The following is a 22,528-nucleotide window of genomic DNA, read 5'->3' as shown; positions in this document are numbered from 1 at the left end:
CATGTGGCAATAGCCGAGCTTATAGCCACGCACAAATATAGTCTTGTGCATAGCCACAACCCATGACACCTACTCAATTACTCTCTCTCTACTCTCTCTCCTCTTTACGTGGCTGTGTTGCGTGGCTATGCTCCCCATCGCTTGTAGTGTAGGCCTTTAGATTTATAGTCTAGACTGTTTATGCCATTGTACTCATCATTTGATTATTTTTTCTTAGTTTTCTTATTTTTCTTATTTTCTTCTTATTGAACTATAATCCTCTCTTTAAGAAATTTGAGTATAATATTTGAGAATAATTACCAACATCTAATGGAATGGTTAAAATTCAAATTTTATTAAACAAAGGTAGCAAGAAATAGTCAAGGATGATCTGAGGGAGTAAGGAAATATTTATATAATTGAATTACTTATTCTTCTCCTTGTTGTTAATTTCTACATTGGACATTAACATGGAGTGTTTATGAGCACGGTGGTTGTGATACTAGTGAGTGATATGTTATGCTCTTTATGTGACACTTTCTTTTAGCTAACAAGGGTTTCTCTTTCGCTTTTTTTTTGGTCTTTTGATGTACAAGTAGTGTGTATATGCTACTTTCTTGTATCATTTTAGTTTGAGATGTTTGAGATTAGTTGTATATGGTGAGGATTGTTGGTGAAGCAACAATGGTGTAGATTGCAGTAACTACTTTAAAGTGTAAGCTTTGGCTTTGATCTATTACTTTGAGACTTCGTTTTGGTTTTTATCAGATGGTAGTGCACATGTGAGTTACATGGTATTAGGGTTGGGATACCTTAATGAAGTTATTATAGTCAACACAAAATTATTTTGGAAAAAGAGTTATATGGCATGTTATACCATACTACCTCAATGCTATATGCCATAGTATAACATACTGTTGCATTGCTATAAGGCACCATATGTAATAGCTAGCACAAAATGATTATGAAAAAAGAGTTATAAGGTAGCTAGTTGAAGATGTTGGTAGCATCAAAGGCCACTTTGCACTAAGGTACATGGTGGGACCACAATGAAACTTCCTTTAAACATCTCCAACTCAACAATTTTGTTTTCTTTCTTGCTCCTACTCTTTTGATTTCACCCTTATATAGATTTCTTCAAATTTTTTCGCCTTCAACACTTTTAATGCTTTCTTCAACTCAAGACCACTTTTTTTCCCCTTTTTAAGTTTTTTTTTCATTTTTGTTGTTTCCTTCAACTCAAGACTACTTTTTTTCTTTGTTATTACTTTTAATCTTTCTTTCTGTTTTCTTTTGGAAGCACATGGGTTGTTTATGTATGGAGTAATTTGTTAAGTTGTTATCATGGTAAGCCTTAGGTTGATTCCTTCTTGTTTAAGGGCCTATAATGTCATACAACTATCTCTCTAGTGGGGATGGCCACAAAAATTGTGTAGCCATGTGGATGGAGGGAAAATTATCTCTCATTTTCACCATTGGGTGGAAAAAAAAGCAAAGAAATGTTTCTAAGCCACTTGCATTTCTACCATCTTTGTTGCACCCAATTTCTTCTTAGGAGGTTGTAGGCACCATGTGGGGGAGGTGGAAGTGATGCCCTCATACAAGTGGAGTTCTTGTGGCACTACATCTTTTTTGGATACAAGTTCTTATGGTTGTACTCATGGAAGGGGTGGTAAGGTTTTGCTAAGGAGATAAACCTTCATTTTAGGAGTAGGAGGCATATCCACACGTTTTGTTTCCTCTTATTTGCACGTGTGGCCTACCACCCCCTAGGGGATGGGAGGGTGTGGATGAGTCCATTGGTAATTAAACTCGACCCTGAGTGATAGGATAAAGTAACAATGCTTCCATCAATGGAAAAAAACATAGCTTTGCCTTTTTACATAAGGTAAAGGGGCCAATCCTATGCCCCAAAAAAAAAAACGCTAGTAAGACATTAGAAGCTCTTCAGAGACTGCCTTTTCACGATTCATTTTCCGACTTGAGAATGTTTTTGTCTTTGCAATGCAAAACTGAGTATTATTTTTAAACTGAAAATAAAATCTGATGGGTGCAACTGCATCTGTAGAAGGATCCAGAACGTCCAGGGGGGAGTATAAGGGCACTGAAAGGCACCTCATCCTGCTCCGCAGTAGCTTACCAGCCCCTTTACCCAAGTAGTATTTACACTATTCACACAATATATGGAAGGTTACAACGGAATCAACAATATACGAAATATATTATAAATTTCGCCTATATATAGGCAAGGAATATAAGCCGTGAGAGAATGCAGGTTAGGGAATTTCGCCTATATATAGGCAAGGAATATAAGCCGTGAGAGAATGCAGGTTAGGGAATTTACTATTAATGATACAACACACACAGACACACGGATCTCGCATACAAGGACAAATTGAGTAGCTTCCATGTGCAAAACATCAATATAGCAGTTGCCTTTCCAGATCGGTGACATATTTGGTTGACAGAAAAATTATGGCTCAGTTGGAGGATGGGTTCTTGCCGCCGCATAATCAACTTGGTCCTCCTGCAACAACCTTTCTTCCAAAAACTCCAAGCTTTTGACAAGATCCTGCAAATACAAGCAATACAAAGTTTTACTCAATTAAGATAATAATTAATAGTATATGTTAAAGTTGCGATTAGACGTGTTAATTAAGAAGCTTAGCAGTATAATTGATGGTGGGAGCAATTACATTAATGCTAGTAGTGAGACTGTTCTCAAGACGCGAAACTATGTGAGCTAATAGTGCATCGACTCACCCTCTTAGATGCGATCTTAAATTTGAGCCGTCTTGTGTTCTCTACCTCCATCCTCGTAAATTTTGGTGCTGCAGTGACAACATCTTTAGTTGCTGTAGCTTCAATGGCGGAGGTGTGATCGTGGTGGTGACTTTGCGCGCCTAGCAATCCACCTGTTTCAATGGCATTGACAGCTGCAAAATGTTATCAATCAGCAAATTTAAAATAATTTCATAAGTGGGCATTAGATTACTGCTAGAAATCGATTAATAGCTCTGTCAAATTATTTTTAAAAGACTCGAGTTAATAATAGCCCTAGGGGGATCTAAAGTGTGGTGATATCATTAGTACAAATGTGATTTGTATCAACACAGAAAGTCTTACCTACAGAAACCTGATTAGTTAGCTGTTTACGACACATGGGCACTGTTTTGCATGCAAGGAATAAGAAGGAGAAGATGATTAACAAGAAGAAGTTAGAAGAATAGGAGCTGAAAAAGCTCTTCATGATACTTCCTCTCTCCTCCTATAATGAGAAAATAATAATAATATCACCAAGATATTTGGCCTAAACAGGAGACTTATAATAATATTTCACTAAGATCAACCCTAAACTAGGCGCTCTCTCACACAGAGGGTCTTCTATGAGTAAAGAAGGTAAGGCCTAAGCCTATCCTTTTATAATACAGTTTTGGGTCTCCTAATCTCTTCCTTGCCTTCGTATGTGGCACTGCTAGCTATACTCCAGCTTGCGCTCACCCCACATTTCACCGTCGACACGCTCATCCAAACAGACTAATTCAATGCAAGAAAAGGACCTCAAAGTTACCTCATATGTAGTTCATTATATGTATGCATGGTTTATTTACAAGTATGTATGTTTAGTCTGTGGTTTATTTACAAGTATGTATGTTTAGTCTGTGGTTTATTCACATGTGCTAGGCCCCAACGTTACTTAGCTCCAAGATTCGCTTGATTTGCACACAATATGAATTTTAATGAATCCATTATCACAACCCAAAGCTTCAATGGCTCTAGTGAGCACTCCAATTTCAAGGGTGATCCCAAAGCTCAAACACATAGATTTACATTTCTACAACTAATGATGCTCTCAAAGGTTGGGAGCCAACCATTTTGTCATGGGGCATTGCTTCACACTTCAGCATCAAAAAGAGATTTGACCTCAAAACTAATTTTGTAATCTCCTCCTTGTAAAGAGTAATTTGCCCATTGAGATAAGCTCTTAGTTTTCAAGTTCAAATCTAAAAGAAAAAGGTAAATGCACAATCATAAATGGAATGATAACATTTTTTAAAGAAGTCACGCAACTATGTTTTTGGTTATTAAAGTCTTGACTCTTGTGCATCGACTAAATCTATAGCTGCAAGTTTGTACATATAGAATTGTGAAATCATGGAAAAAACATTAACATACAACAAAGCATTTATTGTTACTATAGGTCGATACATGTCTAAGAAGTGTAACACTCCAACTTCTCTTTCTTACTTTGTACCTCTATTAGGAGTATATTTATTAGATCAAGGATTGTAAATACTTGCTGCAACATATTTTCAGTGGAGTATATGCAATTTTTTTCAATGTATGAAAAATGGGGCCCATCAACGTTGTCAAAAAAATAAATTTCTACCTTTTTTCCTCTTTGGATGATTGAGCCACATATTGTACTAAGTTTTGTAAAAGTAAACAAATTAACACTTTTATAACCCCAATATTGAACTTGGAGCTTGTTTATGTTGAAATATACCATTTGACCCCAAATTCCTTCTTCTTTTTTTGAACCACACATTTTATTTTCTTTCTTGGTCTTAAAACCTTGTATTATAATGTATATTTCTTTTTCACATTTATCTCAAACTTAAAGCTCATTTAAGGCTAGTGACCCATGGATCAATAAAGTAAGCTCCATGACAAAAGCCATCATAGTCTAGAGATCTTGCATATCCAAAGATTGGATTTTGAGGAGTTGGCCATTCTTAATGTTTCCATATATCTAATGTTCTTGATGTAACTCAAGTTACATGTTGCCACTTTCTAGCATGATGTGCAAATCCCCATGAAATCTTAGCATTATAAGTACTAACAACATTGGTCCTTCAAAGGCCAAATATTTAAAAAAGGACATAGGTTTTGTAAACAAAAAATATTATTTATTTAGCTTTTCCATTCCCATCAATCAAATAGATCTATGAATGCCATTATTGTTTATTACTACTAGGTAGGCTAAAGCTAATCTCTTAATCTTCCATCTAAATAACAAAAAGCTAAATATAAAAGCATACATTGAACTAAATTGAGTCATATGGTGTAGTCTGTACTTAAATGAAACGATTATACACATATTAGCAAAAAAGAGAACACATTCTTATACGACATGTTAGCAACAATTTTTTTTTTGAGGTTCAAATTAGTACAAAGAGTATGGGATTTGAACCCACCCTTGCTCCCAATCCCTATCCAATTTTTTCCTACTCTTTATTGCCACTAACAATAGTTGCAATATCTCTTTATTGAAACTTATTTCACTCTTTGGTTTTGTCTATTATAGCTAATCTCCAGAGGTATGATTGGCATTATGGCCACATGGATGAGAGATCTTTGCTAACATCCACTTTATATCAAATCTCCACTCATTGGGGTTCAAGACTTTACATTCAAATACTAATCTATTACATAACTTTTTCCTCCTTATGTTTGGTCATCTTAATTCATGGGCATGATATTAAATTTAATGTGGCTAAGAGCCTTCATCTAGCTCAATATGATAGTACCACATGAATCCTCACTAAACACACCTATGCTCTTGTCTATAATCTAATAGAGGCTTATCAGCTTGATATAAAAATCAAAATCATGTTCATCATCACACATCACAGATGTGTGTTGATTTTTATATCAGCTTGATATAAAAATCAAAATCATGTTCATCAACACACATCACAGATGTCACTAGAGTGCATGGAGTAGGTGGCCGAGAAGTTGGGGATAGGGGCTGAGTAGTTACATTATGTGGAGAGACATCCCCACATACCTTACCTATGCAACATCATGAGAGACGATGACCCCAACTATGATAATAAGTTGGAAATGTGTTCGAAAGGCATTTTCTCAATGCACACCCTTGTGTGATTATTATCGGTGTGCATGTGCTCTATTTTGTAAGGCCCTCTATATAAGGAGTAGCGGGTATTACAAAGTATACACACTATGGATGGCGGAAAAATATGGCCATGTGGTTAGGAGACTCTTTATGTAGACTTGGCACTCTTCAAATAAAATGCATGCTTGTGCGGGCAATGTGATCGCATAAGTGAGCGATGCACAACAAATCGAGCATACACTATTCTTGGGTTGTGGGGGCTGTTTAAGGGTCTAGATAGTCTCAGATGGATGTGGGGAGCTTAAAGTCTAATATCCACATCAGATGATAGGGTCAGTTGGTTATATTGTTCATGTCAAGAACCTTATGTCTCTCTACCATGGAGCCATAGTTCTAGCGGTTAAACCACTGTTCTTGGATCATAGAAGTCCCTATTGGAGAGGCTGAAGAGGCCAAGAGATTTGTCAATCCCTCTTCTTTAATCCCTTCCTCTACTTTCTTATCAACAATATTAATCCTTCCAAAAGGCAAGGATTAAGCTAGAAAGCATGGATCTCCTTCTTCTCCAATTAATCCTTCCGAAAGGCAAGGATTAAGCTAGAAAGCATGGATCTCCTTCTTCTCCAATTATGCTTAATCACACTTTCACTCAAGGAAGCAAGTATTCACACTCAACACACTCCATCCACATACACAAGATGGCACTTTACAATCAAGAAACCAAGAAGGTAAGATATTAAGAGAAGAAGAAAGCCTTGCACTTTAGAAAGGATAGAATTCCCCCTTTCATATTATCAAAAGTTTTATGTATACAAAAGGCTTTTTCTCAATCATATATACAAAGCTTGTGGTTATGGGTGGATTTCGATATATCATTGGCCTACTACCTATACATAATGTGAATACATATTAGGCTAGAGGAGGGGATTTTAGATGCATGGAAAAGAAGTCGTTATCTAGACGTGCTTCTATTCTCAAAAGTTGTGACCGTTGAATATGTTAATTTGAGAATCTACACTTCATATTTGTGACCACATATGTGGAAGTGTTGCACCGTCTTTAGATGTTGGAGTGTATTTCCAATATTCTCCGTGAACATATAATTGTAGACAAAGAGGATGAACTTTCAAGAGAACATCTCCTAGAAGTCCCACATCCTGGATACTTCTAAAAATTTAATTCTTATGAATATCCCATAAATTTGGCATAGTGTGGTCCTAAGATTGATATCTAATGTAAGGCCCTACAAATGAGATACACATGATATTCATCATACTTGTGGCATTGCATGGGTCCATTCTCATCTTTGAAATCTTATAAACAGATCCACATTGTAGTTAGGAGTTTGATAGTAGCATAGATGCTCTACTAGGCAGTATTATTTCACTATGGAGAAGCCAAATTTCACTACTATAAATGTTGCCTAGTAGCAAAACGAAACCTTAGAAAATTTTCCACTTACCACTTTTAGGTAGCTCATGTATTTTTATACTAATACATAGTCATTCTTGGCCTAATTTCAGATGTCTGACAATGATCAAGGGCTGGAAGTTCGTTCTGAAGCATGATTCAGAGAAACAATTCACTATATGTGTGATTTGCAAAAATCGCCAAAAGGTGTTGAGACACTTCCCTATCGTTCCTTGCATCCAACACATGTTTAAATGTAAGGGGATTGCACAACGATACATGACATGGCTCGTTCAACTAATGGAATCATGAGGATCATACTAACTCACTAGCATGGTAACATGTGGAGCATCAATGGACATGGTTTGAAGATAAGCCCCATAACTTACGTTTTGGCTTAAGCATGGATGGTGTTAACCCATTTGGCTTTAAGTTCACATCATGGTCTACTTGGCCTATTATATTAGTGAATACACACCTCCCTCCATAGTGGCAATCAAGAAAGGTCATATCATGCTTGGTCTCCATGTACAAGGCAAGTATAAGGTGGCAAACATGAATCTATACCTTGAGCCTTTGATTGAGGAGCTTGAGACACTATGGTGAGGTATCAAAGTGCATGATGTATTAAGGCCAATAAATAGGAGTTATATGAAGGTGAAAGGAGTTTTGCTTTTGACAATGCATGACTATCCTAGGTTCTTGGAGTGCTCAAGTAAATACTTGAACTTTATAACTTTAAAATTTAAGCTTGTCTTACTCTACCTCTCAATTTTCAAATAGGTTTAGCAACCTCTCAATCATCTTAATGTCAAGTTTGTGGTCCATCACTTGTTTCGAAAAAACCCTCTACCCTAAAGAAGGTGGTGTATGACAAACATCATCCATTTCTCCCTCCTTCACATCCCAAGTATGTTCCACATGATGTCTCAACACTTGTGATGAGAGGTAGATATTAGTTTGAGGCATCGACCAAGAACACCCCCAATCCACCACCCTATGGGATTTCTAGACACTCAATCTTCTTTTGACTTCCATATTGGTATGAGTTAAAGATTAATCATCTCTCAGATCGCATCATATCTTTAAGAATATGGCAACAAAAATTCGGGACCATTTATTTATTAATAAAAGAGATAAAAATGGTGAAAGAGATTACTTTCAAACATTAGATGCCTTCAAAGTGCATGGCTAATTGCAGGTGAGAGAGGTAACATGGTCCTACCAAAGGCATCATGGGTATTAACTAAGAAGGATCATAGTAAGGTGAAAAATGTGATTGTCTCTTTTCATACACCAATGAGAGTAATGCATTTATTGAAGGGTGCCTTCACAAATACTAAAAAGAAAGGATAGGTACAATTATAAGGACTCAAGATACATGATTGGCACAAGATATTATAAGTATATAAATATTCACCTATTTATTTACTCTTTATGGTATATAATTTGTAGGCTCATATACTAACTTCCATTTTTTTCTATGCATAGTTTATTCTCCAATTCCTATAGTTGGTTGTGGAGACAACAAGGCGAGAGAGGATATTTAGAAAATGAGAAGCTTGACGTTGAGGTATGAGTCTTCTGGTATAATTTGTTTTTGGTAGAATGGTCCATACAGGTACAATTCTATACCTGGATGCACCATTATGCCAAATATCTAAAAAAATTATTGCATTGAAGTGATATTATACACAAACTTAAAGAATTAAAAAAATAAAGATACACTAATGTATAAAATAAAGTTTCATTACTTGATATCAAACCACAATGATACATTGATCCAAATTGTATAATATTAATACTTATATGATAAATGTTTTATACAAAAAAGTTACCGCATATGTGAGCAAACTATACATGCCTAAAAGGGGTGTAAAAAAGACTATACAATTTCAAAACTATGCCAACTAAAGTGGGTGTCCAATCTGTGAGCTCCAAATTGTATGATATCAGTACTTATACAATAAATGATTTATACAAAAAGGTTTCCGCATATGCAATCAAACTATACATTCCTAAAAGGGGTGCAAAAAGTATTTATACAATTCTAAAAAGATCTACACAATTCCATAACCATGCCAGCTAAAGTGGGTGTCCAGTCTATGAGATAGTCTCAATGCGAGGCTCCGGTATGACTCTCTACAAAAACAATGCTATAGCCCCACGAATTAGCATATAGAAACTTACTAAAACCTAAAATTGGCATATGGTACGACGTACTTACCAAAACCATAACTGTCCAATCTACATTTCTGCCATCTTGCTCAATACGCTCAAGCAAGGCATAAGTGCCATACCTGAATGCATAACGCTCCTCCAACTCAGTAGCATGGCATCCAACCACCCTCTCTTGCATACACGAAAACAAAACATAAATAAAAACATACAACTATACACTAGTTGACATATGAACGAGAGGCAAATGAAAGTATAGATACTTACAAAATACTCATAAAATGATTCCCATCTGCCACTCTTGAGGTGCAAGATCCCCACGCTCTCTAGTCGCCTTCTTGCTTCCTCTTGCTACTTGCAAGTATCATCGAGGGTTTCCCATCTCTCTTGGTCAATGAGCCAAGGCTTTTCTCCTGCCATTTTCACTTCTTGGGTGACATTAGACCTCTTGTGTTGATCTACAATCTCTCATGAGATTGTAGATCCACTTGCATTAGGAAAAATATAGACTCAAGAAAGGGCCCTCTAAGGGCTATCTCTCTCTTCCATGAATCAAGGAAAAGTGCAAAAAGAACTATGAAATATTAGCTCTCTCTCTCTCTCTTCTTTTAGGATCTAAAAGATCACGTTTTGGCTAGATTATAATCGATTCATCTATTTTTTTATTTTGACAATATCTTTGTCTAAGATTAGGACCATATTTTAAAGATAACAAACATTGGTTTTTTATTTGAACTTAAAATCTGCAGCTTGATGTGATTCTCTTGATTAACCTCCTAGCTTTTTCCTTTCAAATTCGATGGATTGAAGCTCTTTTTACATTTCAATTAAGAAATTTCATATATCTACATGTAGACTTCAGATTTATGAATTATTTTTTATCCACGCATAGATTAGGGCCTAAAGAGAGTGTATGTACAATTTTTCCAATTTCTATTTAGTTTACAAGTCTCTTTTTTACTTCGAGACTTATTGTATATGTTTTTAGATAATCATTATTCTTTTAAGGTTCCTTTTTGTAGGGCTATGAGGGATTAGGGTATTGTTTTGAGCTTCCCTCCTTTCTAGAGGAGAAATTTGAATCTCTGTTTAAGGCCTTCAAATTATGTAGCTTACCTCCAATTTTTGGAACTCTTTCTTTCACTGACAGATCTTAGGGAGAAAACGGCACAAATCACATTTGGGTAGCTTTTGGCACTCTCTCCCAAGCTCAGAAAGGAATGGGGTAAGCTGGCTAGCACAAGGGAATCTAAGAAAAAGAAGAAGAGGGATAATGGGACTCCTATGGTTCAAAAAGTGTATATTGATGTAGGAGATGATGTGCCTGTGATGATTGATGTCATCATTGAGGGGCAAACAATTTCTAATGCATACATTGATGGAGGTGCGTCAATAAATGTCATGAGTGAAAAAACAATGAAAGATGCTGATTTAAAGTTGTCTTCTACTAACTCTCCCTATCGCATCAAACTTGCTCATAATACTAGGGTGAAAACCTTAGGAATTGTCAAGAATTTAGGAGTGGATGTATGTGGTATTTCTGTGCCTACAACTTTCCAGGTCATTCCTACAAAGCCTGATGCTAGGGCTTACCCATTGATATTGGGTAGGCCATGGCTTTGCCAAGTGAAGGAAATTCAAAAGTGGGAGACAGGTGATCTTATTCTACAATGTGAGAATAAGAAGGTCCACTACAACATCAAGAGTCGTCGCAAGAAAGTGGTAAGAGGTGAACCTTCAACTTCCGAAAGTTCAGAGTCAGAGTCATCCGATGAAGAAGAGACAAGTGGCTGCTCCGAGGATTCCATCTCAGAAGGAGAGGTGGAGGGAGTCGCATTTGGTCTTTCCCTGGTGGGAAGGGATCGAGGGGATGCTGAAGACAATGGAGCCTTGGAAGGGGAAGCTTCTTCAACCATGTGCAAGAAAGGAGATGTGGACCTCACTAGTCTTCACCAGCAAAATGAACTTCTTCTTGATGAGTCCATAGCAAGTACTGAAAGGGAGAATTACTTAAAAATGTTGGATGGATTTCCTAACCTTTTTGCAAACAGCTACTCACAAGTACGCCAAGTTACCCTAGTAGAGCACAAGATTGATCTCAAGCCCCAAAGTAAGCCAGTGGTACAGTGGGTAAGGCGTTTGGGAGTAGTGCAAGTAGAGGTGCTTAAGAAGGAGGTAACTAATTTGCTTGAAGCTGGATTTATTTTTTCAGTAGAGAATTGAGAATGGATTTTCCCAGTTGTAGTCACTCCCAAAAAGGGTGGAAAATGGCATGTGTGTGTGGACTTTTGCCCTCTGAATGCATGCACAAAGAGGGATTATTATCCTCTACCCTTTCACGATGAGATTTTGGATCAAGTTGCAGGTCATGAGTTGTATTCAGTGTGTGATGGATACTCTGGAGATCCGGATTTGTGAAGAAGATCAAAGGAAAACCTCATTTATCACCCCTTGGGGAGTGTATGCCTATAGGGTGATGCCATTTGGCTTGACCAATGCACCAGCAACTTTTCAATGCTTCATGAGTTAGGTATTTGCACCTTACTTGGGAAAGTTTATAAGGGTCTTTCTGGATGATTTTTGCATTTATTCAAGCCGCATGGATCACTTGGAAAGGTTGAGGTTGGCCTTGCAAAGTATTGATGATGCAAAAGGGTGTCTTAATCCTGGAAAATACCGCTTGGCAAAAAGGAAGGTGGTTCTCTTGGGACATGTTATCTCAGAAGAAGGCATAGAGATGGATCCTGAGAAGGTGCAGGCAATTGTGGCCCTCCCACCACCTACCAATGTAAGGGAGGTAAGGAGGATTTTGGGTAAAACAAAGTATTAACAACGCTTTGTTGACATGTTCTTTGAGAAGATGTATCCTATAAATCTATTGACAAAGAAGAATGTTTCTTTCCAATGGGGGCCCGATCAAATTCAATCTTTTTGTTTGCTCAAGGAATGCATGAGTCAAAGTCCAATTGTACAGCCTCCTAGGTGGGGGGAGGACTTTTATGTGAACCCAAGTGTCTCATCACATTCAGTGGGTGCTATACTCTTGCAAAAGGGAGAGCAAGGGCATATGCAACCAGTGTATTATGCAAGCCGACAACTCATTGATGCCAAGGAGAGGTATGGTGAAATGGAGAAAGGTGGTTTGTCTCTTGTTTTTGCAGTAAAGAAGTTTAGGTCATGCTTGTTACCTCGCCCTTTTTTCTTCCTCATATCTCAACCTTCTTTACAATTCTTGGTCCGTAAACCTAATCCTGCAGGAGAAAAGTTTGCAAATTGGATTTGCGAGCTTCAAGAATTCTCTTTCACTTTTATTACAGAAAACACCACTAGGGCCTCTCTTGGAGATTTGCTTACCAGGAAGGAAGAGGAAGAAGGAACAGGAGCAAAAGAAGAAGTATATGAAGATTTGGAGACACCACCAACTGCTTTCACTATGCATTTTGATGGAGCCTTTAGCCCTTCTAGGCAATGTGGGGCTGGGGGGATAGTTTTATTTGATCTAGAAGGAAAAGAGGTATGGGCCAAGGGTAGGGAATTTCCAAAGGCTATATCAAATAATGTGGTTGAGTACAATGCATTAATTTGGGGATTAGAAGATTTCATAAAAGGTGAAATCAAAGAGGTAGAGGTTAAAGGGGATTCACAATTGGTCATCCGACAAATGAAAGGAGAATATAAGGCAAGGAGTCCTAATCTCCAAGAATTGTATAAAAGGGCAATGGAGTTGAAAGAAGCTTTTGAGTTTTGTAAATTTGTGCATGTTAACAGGAAGGATAATCAAAAGGCTGATGAATTGGCCACTAAAACTTTGGCTTCTTTCAAAGTAGCTATTCTTGCATTAATGGATACAGGTTGGCCTGAGCTCCAAGATGTTCAACACTATTTAGATACAAGTTACTTCCCTCCTGGATTGAATCCTCAACAGAAGCAAAGGCTTACCAAGAAAGCTCATCCTTACACAATTCTAGGGGATGTTCTTTACAAGCAAGGTAAGGATAAGATTCTAGGGGATGTTCTTTACAAGCAAGGTAAGGATAAGATTCTTAGGAGGGTGGTGAGCCTAGAGGAGTCTAAAAGGATTATGGAATTATGTCATGAATGTTCAGGTCACTTTGCCTCAGCCAGCACAACTCAGAGGATCCTTAACACAGGGTATTATTGGCCTCGACTCAGCAAAGATGTCCATGAGTGGTGTAGAAGCTATGAAGTATGCCAGGCATATGGGCATAAGCCATTGGTTCCCGGACCCTTAAACCCTATCCCAGCATATGGTCTATTTGAAAGGTTGGGATTAGATTTTGTGGGCCCACTTCCTCGTTCCTCACATGGGAAGTATTACGTATTGGTGGCCACATATTATGCAACAAGGTGGGCAAAAGCAAAGGCAATGGTCAATAATAAAGCAGTGGCTGTGGCATCCTTTCTCAAGGAACACATATGTGCCCGATTTGGGTGTCCATTAGAAATCCTTACGGATGGGGGGAGGTCTTTCAGGAATGACTTGATTGAAGCTTTAGTGTAGAAATTAAAAATAAAGCATGCTATGTCAACTCCCTATTATCCCCAATGTAATGGTTTAGTAGAAAAAACTAATGGACTGCTTTGTGGATCTTTGTCTAAGCTGGTGGATACAATGAAGAGAAAGTGGGATGTGCATTTGCTAGAGGTCCTATGGGCCTATAGGACAACTCACAAACTCTCTCTTGGTTTCACACCTTTTCAGTTAGTTTATGGAATGGAGGCTATTTTGCCAATAGAATTGGAAATCACAAGCCTTCGCACATCTTTTGCACGCTTGAATAATGAAGAAGAAACACATGCCCAACGCCTAGCACAACTGGAGACCTTGGATGAGAGGCGACTTCAGGCACTTCAAAATTTGGAGGTTGCACAACAACGGTGCAAGGCAAGGCATGACACTCTCACAAAGAAGAAGAAGAAACGAGAACTCAAGCAAGGAAGCTTAGTCATGAGGTATGATGGCCGTGTGGAGAAACGACTAGATAAGAAGCTTCTTCGACGTTGGGAAGGCCCCTTCAGGATAAAGCAAAAGTTCAAAAATAACACCTATCTTCTAGAGGATGCAAGTGGCGAGGAGGTTCTCGGACGTGCCAATGAGTACCGGCTAAAGATATTTTACCCTCGAGCACCATGGCCAGCAAACCCCCCAGACAAGCATGGAGGATCTGCTAGGGGGGAAAGATGTGACGTGAAAATTGATATCTTTCATTTTCAATTTTGTGCATATTTTGATGGTTTCTCAATGGTAATAAGGTGGAAGCTTGTCCAAGAAGATTGCAGCGCCCACAATGGAATAACGGCGTGGTGATGTAGCGGCTTGGCGGCTACCCCAATAACAACATTCTATCATCAAATATAATGGTTTTACTTGATTTAGGGTGCACACATTGTAAATGCCACAAGTATGCTTGATAAATACTTTGGTATGGTAGATAGGCTAGTGATGTGGAAAATAAAAGTGGGCGTCCATGCTCACATGGATTTTAATTGTATTATTAATATGGTATTCACCATAAGGCTACAAGTTGGGGAGTGTGGAAGGCATGTGGAGGAGTGTGTGGAGGAGTGTGTGTAGATGCATAATTGGGAAAGATTCTTCTAGAATGCCTACATGTAAGAGGAGAATTCCGCCATGTGTAAGTGGGATCTCCACCTACATGATGCCACTTAGACTTGGCTATTATCTCATCACACTCTCAAAGTCAAAAAGTCTTCAATTTCAATAGAAGACTTAGCCTAAGAGGACAATTGATGGTGACATCTACTCTTATGTCACTGAAGGGTTGAAGATTTTTATGTTGTAATTTGTAACAATGGAAGAGAGGGTGATTCTCCACCTATAAAAGGAGCCCTCGTCTCCCTTTCAAATTAGGGAATGAGCCTCATCAATTGAGCATTTTGTGTCATTGCCATTCTCTTATCTTTCAAACCCCTATTCAAACACTCTTTTTACATGTGAATGTCTTATTTAGCATTAGCTCCTCATGCTTAACCCAATTTTGGACCTCTTTGATGATGCATGATAAGGGGGATAAGGAGTTATTATCTTGGTGGGCCTGTGACTTCTCAAGGTAGCCCTTGCCTTATTGCCGCCTTCCTTTGGAGGTACCAATGGTTTTAGCGGTAATGAGCATGTGGAAAGACTTTGGGGACCAGAGGTAAATCTTTACGATTATCTGCTGAGCAATGTTAACCCTTACCCTCTAGCTTGAATCATGAAGGAGATGAAAGGCAAGAGTCTATGTGAAAATTGAGGTTTCATGCAAAGAGAGGGAAGTGCAGTTTTTGTGGTCCAGTACCCAATTTTCAACTGATAATTAATCATCACTTGGGTGGTGGTTTCTTAAATTGATCATATGGCTAGGAAGCTCTTTATATGCTCTTTCTACTCATGTAACTAATTTCTTAATCCCTCACTTCATTGATGATCAGAATTTCTCCCAAAGTTGCTAACTTTTAGGCGAATTTTGGCAATTTTATAGTGTTGTAGTAAAATGCTCATAACTTTTCACTCGGTTGTCCGTTTTTTAAAGTTTTTATATGGGCAGGAAGCTCTCTTCAAGCTCTACGCACTTATGTAATCCTCTTTTACACAGCCTGTATGGATTTAAAACTGTAATTTTCTGTGTATCTCTATTTTTTAAGACTTTTGGCCATTCTTTCTTCTTAATAATGATTAATTCCTCTTAATCTCTTATCAAAAAGCCAATCCCATGTGTCTTATCCTCTTGTAAGTGATTGCTATATTTATTTGCTTTAATATGTTCCGACCAAATCGCCCAATTCAAACGGATGAACCTTACCAATATTCCCCGTATGTTTCCGTTCACATAATCCTGAGTCGGAAGATTTTCTTCCAACAAAGAATCGCCCTCTTGTTTGGAGCTGCAAGACTAGCAGAAATTCTTGCTTCTATGGAGCCTTTCATCTTCCCTTCCATGAATTATGATCTCACCTTTGATCTGTATATCTTTATCTTAACACTACAAAGGGATCGGGCTCATACCCGCGCTCCTAGCCGCTAAAAATGACTTGTGAAAAAAAGTAGCGGGCCCGTGTATCAGCGCGTGTATCATCACGGCCAGAGACATGCGTGTAAAAGCGCATGTATAGGACTGCTCAGACGCGCTCATACATGGGCGTATACACGCATTCTGTCAGTTTTGATGCATTTAGACGCGTTGATACAAGCGTCTATACACGCTTCTGTCAGTTTTGATGCATTTAGACGCGTTGATACAAGCGTCTATACACGCATTTTGTTAATTTAGATGCGCTTATACACGCGTATTTCTCAAGTTTGACGCGTTTATACACGCGTGCTCTGGATTTTTTTTTTTGGTGCATTAGACCATCCACGAAGAACATATCCACGAGGAAGATTAAGACAAGAACGACATGAATGCATACATTATCAATACACGATTCAAGACAGACATGAATGTAATACTATCGATTCACGATTCAATATTACTATCAAAATTTCACACATATATACAAGGGAGTCCATATCTCGAAGTAGCCCATGGCTTCAGTTTACAAAAAAATATATACAACCACATCCTCAATATGGAATGTGATACTATAAGTCTGAGTACTACTCAGACCCAGATGATGACTCGGTGCTCCCTCCATGCTCACATGAGCTCACATCGGTCGGAATGTCCGATGAGTAGTGCTGCTCACGTCCACCCTCTGCAGTATAGCGACGGGTGGATCATCACAGCAGCTTGTGCCTGTTCAAGTAATATATAGTATATAAGTATATATATATATGCAATTCAATAAACCAAAAGCATTCGTTTAGAATTTTCAAGTACCTGTCGACCGTATGGTCTCATGGCTATCTCAAACTACGCGTTCCGTAATACGTCCCTCGGCTGCTATGCTGGCGAGCATACGCAGTATCGTGGGTTGTGGGCTTCCTCCTCGTACCCGTCGCTATATCATAATCAACACAATTTGTAAGATTAAAACAATCATAGAATCAATGAATTAAGTAAATAATCAAATAAAGTGGCAAGATACTTACAAACTCTGCCTCCCATGACTCGACGCCGCCAGATCCGAAATGCGAAGATCCAATGGTCTCCATCTGGATCCGTCGTGCCTCCACATGCTGCCTGATCTTCACGCCACCCTCTGCTCGTTTCTTTGCCTCCTTCCACTCGCGTTTGTGCGCAGTTGGCAGGTTTCTCGGCAGGATAGCCACCCGCCGCAGCTACATCTAGCCGGTCATCGTACGCGAGTTTTTTAAGGTGAGATCTTTTATTACTTAAGATCCCCCTTATTCGCGTCCTTCCCCATACATCCGAGAATGTAGCATGTGGGGGATTGGGGTACCGACTATGTAGAGCCTCTATCACCTCCCCAACTAATCGGCTATTTTGATCTTTAAATTTAATAAAACAATTTCTATACAAGTTTGATACTACCCCACGCATGTACTCCATTACCTCCCTCCCCCTCGCATCCATCACTATCCCGCCCCTATCCATCACATCATAGCAGATCACTCTCTCCACCTCTCTCATCTCCTCCTCTTCCGAACTGTCTCCTCTAACTCTTCTCCCTCTATTTCCTCTCTCACCGCGTGCCCTACTACCTCCCCCACCTCCCCCACCAAAGCACCCGCCGCATCCTCCACTCCCACTCTTCCTACTGCTGCTGCCTGCAAGAGGTGGGTGGGCACGTTCGTCTTCTGCTTGCACCATGGATTATATCAAAGAAAGAGGAGAAGCACGTAAAGCACGCCATCACCACTTTGCGTACTCCCACTGGATGCATGAGATCATTGAAGGGAGCCTTTACAACCACTAAGAAAAGAGGCGTTGAGCAACTATATGGGTGGTTGAAGTCCCACAATTGGCACAAGATGCTTCAAGTAAGTATTTTCCAAGTCTTGTACGTTGAAACTAAATTTTGTAATGCCATAAACCATACATACATGTGCTCTTATGTGCGCAGTTCATACTACCTACTAGCATCGACCATTGTGCAAATAAGAGTTTGAAAAAATGTATTTATAAGATAGGCGAGCTTGTGAGGTATGTAAAACCCATGTCAGATCACCCTTCATTATACCTTGCAAAATGAACGTGCATGAGGTATAACGTACTATTTATTTATTTATTTTTTAGATATGTTACCGCAAACCATTCTCACAAGTCAACTACATCTCATTGTGCATTTAGTGGACGAAATCGCTTTATGTGGTACTGTGCATGCACGTTGGATATTCTTCCTAGAGCGCTTCATGAAGACCTTAAAAGACTTTGTGAGGCAAAGTGCAAGGCCTGAAGGAAGCATGGTCGAGGGTTGGTTGATACAAGAGTCTCTTGTATATATTTCATAATTTCTTGGTCAGGTGGATAGCTCTTTGCCACGACTATGGAGCAATGAAGAGGACTTGAGGATGACCTCTATTGTGCCTCAAGGAAAAGGACAGAGTAAAGTAATTGACAGAACATTGATTGATGATGTCAATTTCACTTGCATCCTTAATAGTGATGTGATGAGTAGATGGGTTACAAGATATGAGGATGCAAAGACAAAAAGGCAAGCAGAAAGAGCTCTCTTTCGAAGGCAACATGGCTCTCGTAAGGTGTACCTTAAGCATCTAGCAACACTTCCGAATGATATCCATGTTGATTGGTTGCATGAGGAAATGGAGAGAGCAGAGAGCGATGAGGGGCTGCATATCACGGTGGAAGAATGGGAGTATGCATGAGGATGCATGTTAAAGGTACATAGAACTAATGTTTTTCATTAGTTGTAAGTGATTTGCTTTTAATATTTATTCACATTGCTTACACAAATATTGTTTCTATTTTGGTCCAGTGCACTATGTTCAATGCTATATGGTGTGAAGGCAAGCATTTTCGAACACAAAGAATTGATGAAAAGAGGAATACACAAGATTGCGGTGTCATTAGTAGCTTTGAGGGAGCTAATGAAAAAATGGATGATTATTGTGGCATAATCCAAGACATATTTAGGCTTGACTTTCGTCGCTTCTTTGTGTATGTTTTGGATGTCAAATGGCAAATGAACGTGGTGGAAAAAAAGCCTGATGCAACGATAAAACGCCATGCAAGTGGCTATGTAACTATTGACTCTACAAAGTTTTGGCAAACAAAGAAAGATAGGCTCGTATTGCCACAACAATGTGAGCAGGTATGCATTTTTTTACTAATGTGTTTCATGTACATATATATCTAAGCTCGCGTACCCCTTGACTTTTGATATGCTAATTAATTATACTGTAGTATGTGTATTTGAGTAGGTTATCTATCTACCAATGGTGCATGACATTAAATGGTGGTACATCATCCCTATTGCACCACATTCCAAAGTGATGTATAATACATTCACTGATATGGAGCATATGGAGGATGTAACAAGCCGCAATGAAGACGATGTCGAACATGCCAATGAAGATGTTGTGATCGATGATCAAGAAATAAGAGATGATCATGATAATGAGGATGAGCGTGCCATTTCTCATGATCATGAGAATGACCCTACCATTGAGGATGATGGTGATATTGATGAGGATGATCAGGACATCGATACCATTATCAATGGAGTACAGAATATCGATAGTGGAATAAATTTAATCGTAGCCTTACAAATTGATCAAATGGATATTGATGTTGATCGTTTGGCAAGGATGGATCTTATTGAAGATGAGATCGAACCCTAACCAATCCGTCACTGTATCGTTCTAAATTGATGACATTTCTATTGTATGTGTTGTCTTTTAATTATCATCTCATATGCATGATTTATTTTTGAATATATTTCATTGTTGTAAATGCATGTAGTGGGATTGTGTAATGATATATACTGTAATGTACTATGAGATGGTTTAAAGAAAGTAGTTCTTAATTTTGTAAAGGAATTCAGTTTTTCTTCAGTTTTTCTTTACCAAGCGTGTATTAATGCGTGTATGGCAGCGTGTATTAATGCGTGTATGGCAGCGTGTATTGATGCGTGTATTATTGCGTGTATATAAACGCGCTTATACACGCGTTGATAAATGCAAATATACACGTGAATGTAAATGCCAAAATACACGCACCCGATTCTATTCAAATACATGCGCGACCATACACGTGCTCGTAATTTATCACGTGTATGAAACGCGTGTATGACAGCATTGTCTTGTAGTGTAACCTAGGGAGAGAAAGGGAGGTGAGGAGGCTGTGAGGCTTCATACAAGTGTGTTTTGATTCTAAGAAGTGACCAAAGTCCAAACCCCAAATTCGTGTCACAGCACTAATCTTCTCAAGCATGAGACCGATCAGAAAAAATGAGATTGATAAGAAAGCTATGGAGGTTTGGTATTTTTTATGTTTTGATATCTTCTTATGGTTTTCTAATATAGTTTTCTTTTCAATTAATGTTTAATGTAATGGTTCAATATCTAAGTTTAATGTTATACTCTACTTCACTAACATGAGTCAATGTTATGTAAATTGTTATATTAAATTTCTTAAAATGTTTTATAGTTATGCTTTAATTAGTGTACTTAATATTATGGTTTAATATGTTTTTATTGCTATTGTTATGGTTTACTATGTTAAGTTAACTTTTAATATGTTATATTTATTTGGTTTGATATTTAAGAATTAATGTCATGTTTTTTGATTAAGATTCTATGGTTAATTTTTTGTATTCTAAGTTTTGTGGTTAATTTTCTGTATATTTTCAATTAGATGTTGAGTATGCACCTTTACATAAAAGAACATAAGAAAATATAGCGCAACAAACAGTGATGCAACAACAATGAGATGTAGGTAAAAAATATGTTGATCTTTGGGTAAGAGGGATCAATATATCCTCTTGATCCTCTTACTCAACAGCTTCCTCAATTTTTCAGGATTCACATCTTTTATTATGTATATGAGGGTCTTGCTGGTACACAAAAAGACTTGTCAACCAAGTATATTGTGTATATACATCTACTCAACACCTACTAAATAATAAGGAAGAAAGGATTATGCAGCTCTCAAATGCATTAATTGAGAAGGAAATTATGTGTAATAAATGACAAGATGCAGTGCATGTTGTTTAAATAGAAAATTCTCAGTTGTCTAAATTAATGTGCAAAGTTTCGAACAAAGGAATAGGAAGATACAAGCTATGCTAGAGAAGTTGACTCCATTAGGGCCACATGAGCATGTGAAAAGTCTAAAATCAATGGATAAATTGATCATTGGAGGTGGTCAATGAAAGCATCAAATTAGAGCATGCAAGAACATTGGAAAAATATTTACCAATCCAGATGATGAAGTTCATATGGAAATTTAAAAAGTACTCACAAAAGGCATGGTAAAGTCTACACTCCAATCTTCCAAATTTAAGTCTCTAAGGATAAAGCCATGAATTGTTTGCAAGAGGTGAGAAAGTTTGAAGCCATAAATTGTTGGAAGTTCATATGGAAATTTAAAAAGTACTCACAAAAGGCATGGTAAAGTCTACACTCCAATCTTCCAAATTTAAATTAGTCTCTAAGGACAAAGCCATAAATTGTTTGCAAGAGGTGAGCAAGTCTTTCACACCCAATGATACTCAAGGTATTTGTGATAAAGTGGGGATCAACTCACAATTATATGCTATGATTTACAAGAAATTGGATAAAAGGGTTTAAGATTGTGTTAAAGAGGAAAAGAGTTTTGCCTCTTTCAAAGCCCTATCATGTACTACAGGCACAAAATTTATTGAAATATGATAAAATCTTGGAGCTCATTGGTGAGCTTGTACATCTCTGCCACATACAAACTTGTAAATTAAGCCCAAAGGCATGCTCACATACAAGTGCAGGGATAAGCTCAAAGGCACCCTCTAGGGCACCCTCTCGAAGGCATCTTAAAGGAAATCGGCTCAAAGCAGGCAGTCTTAAAGGAGGTAATATTTGAGATACATGAAAAGAATAACTTTGTGTTGGATGTATACAAAGTACAATCTGCAATGGTTAGATTCTATAATATGATAGTTGAATAATGTGGTGGTGTGCTAAAATTTGTTATCAAGCTTGATGAAAGTCAAATTGTAAAGGGCGAGAAGCTAGAACGA

General features: G+C 38.1%; 1 protein-coding gene across 2 annotated transcripts; it reads right to left on the bottom strand.

Annotated features, from left to right (window-relative positions):
• Window positions 1-2,243: 2,243 nt before the first annotated feature.
• On the bottom strand, window positions 2,244-3,345 carry LOC147615995 (uncharacterized). 2 transcript variants are annotated; one of them, XM_086778045.1, is made up of 3 exons: window positions 3,106-3,345; window positions 2,743-2,915; window positions 2,244-2,551 (listed from the first exon to the last, which is right to left on the bottom strand). In XM_086778045.1, exons 1-3 carry the CDS (start codon window positions 3,227-3,229, stop codon window positions 2,453-2,455), a joined length of 396 nt encoding a protein of 131 aa, XP_086634171.1. In that variant the 5' UTR covers window positions 3,230-3,345; the 3' UTR covers window positions 2,244-2,452. The 2 variants fall into 2 exon arrangements, with proteins under 2 accessions (XP_086634171.1, XP_086634172.1); XM_086778046.1 differs by having other exon boundaries at window positions 2,743-2,894.
• Window positions 3,346-22,528: the final 19,183 nt, after the last annotated feature.

Source organism: Cibotium barometz, chromosome 39 (genome assembly GCF_041138505.1).
Source record: "Cibotium barometz isolate CiBa-2024 chromosome 39, ASM4113850v1, whole genome shotgun sequence".
Classification (NCBI taxonomy): Eukaryota; Viridiplantae; Streptophyta; class Polypodiopsida; order Cyatheales; family Cibotiaceae; genus Cibotium; species Cibotium barometz.
The sequence above is the reverse complement of the archived record's forward strand: the minus strand, read 5'-3'. Positions and strand labels throughout refer to the sequence as shown.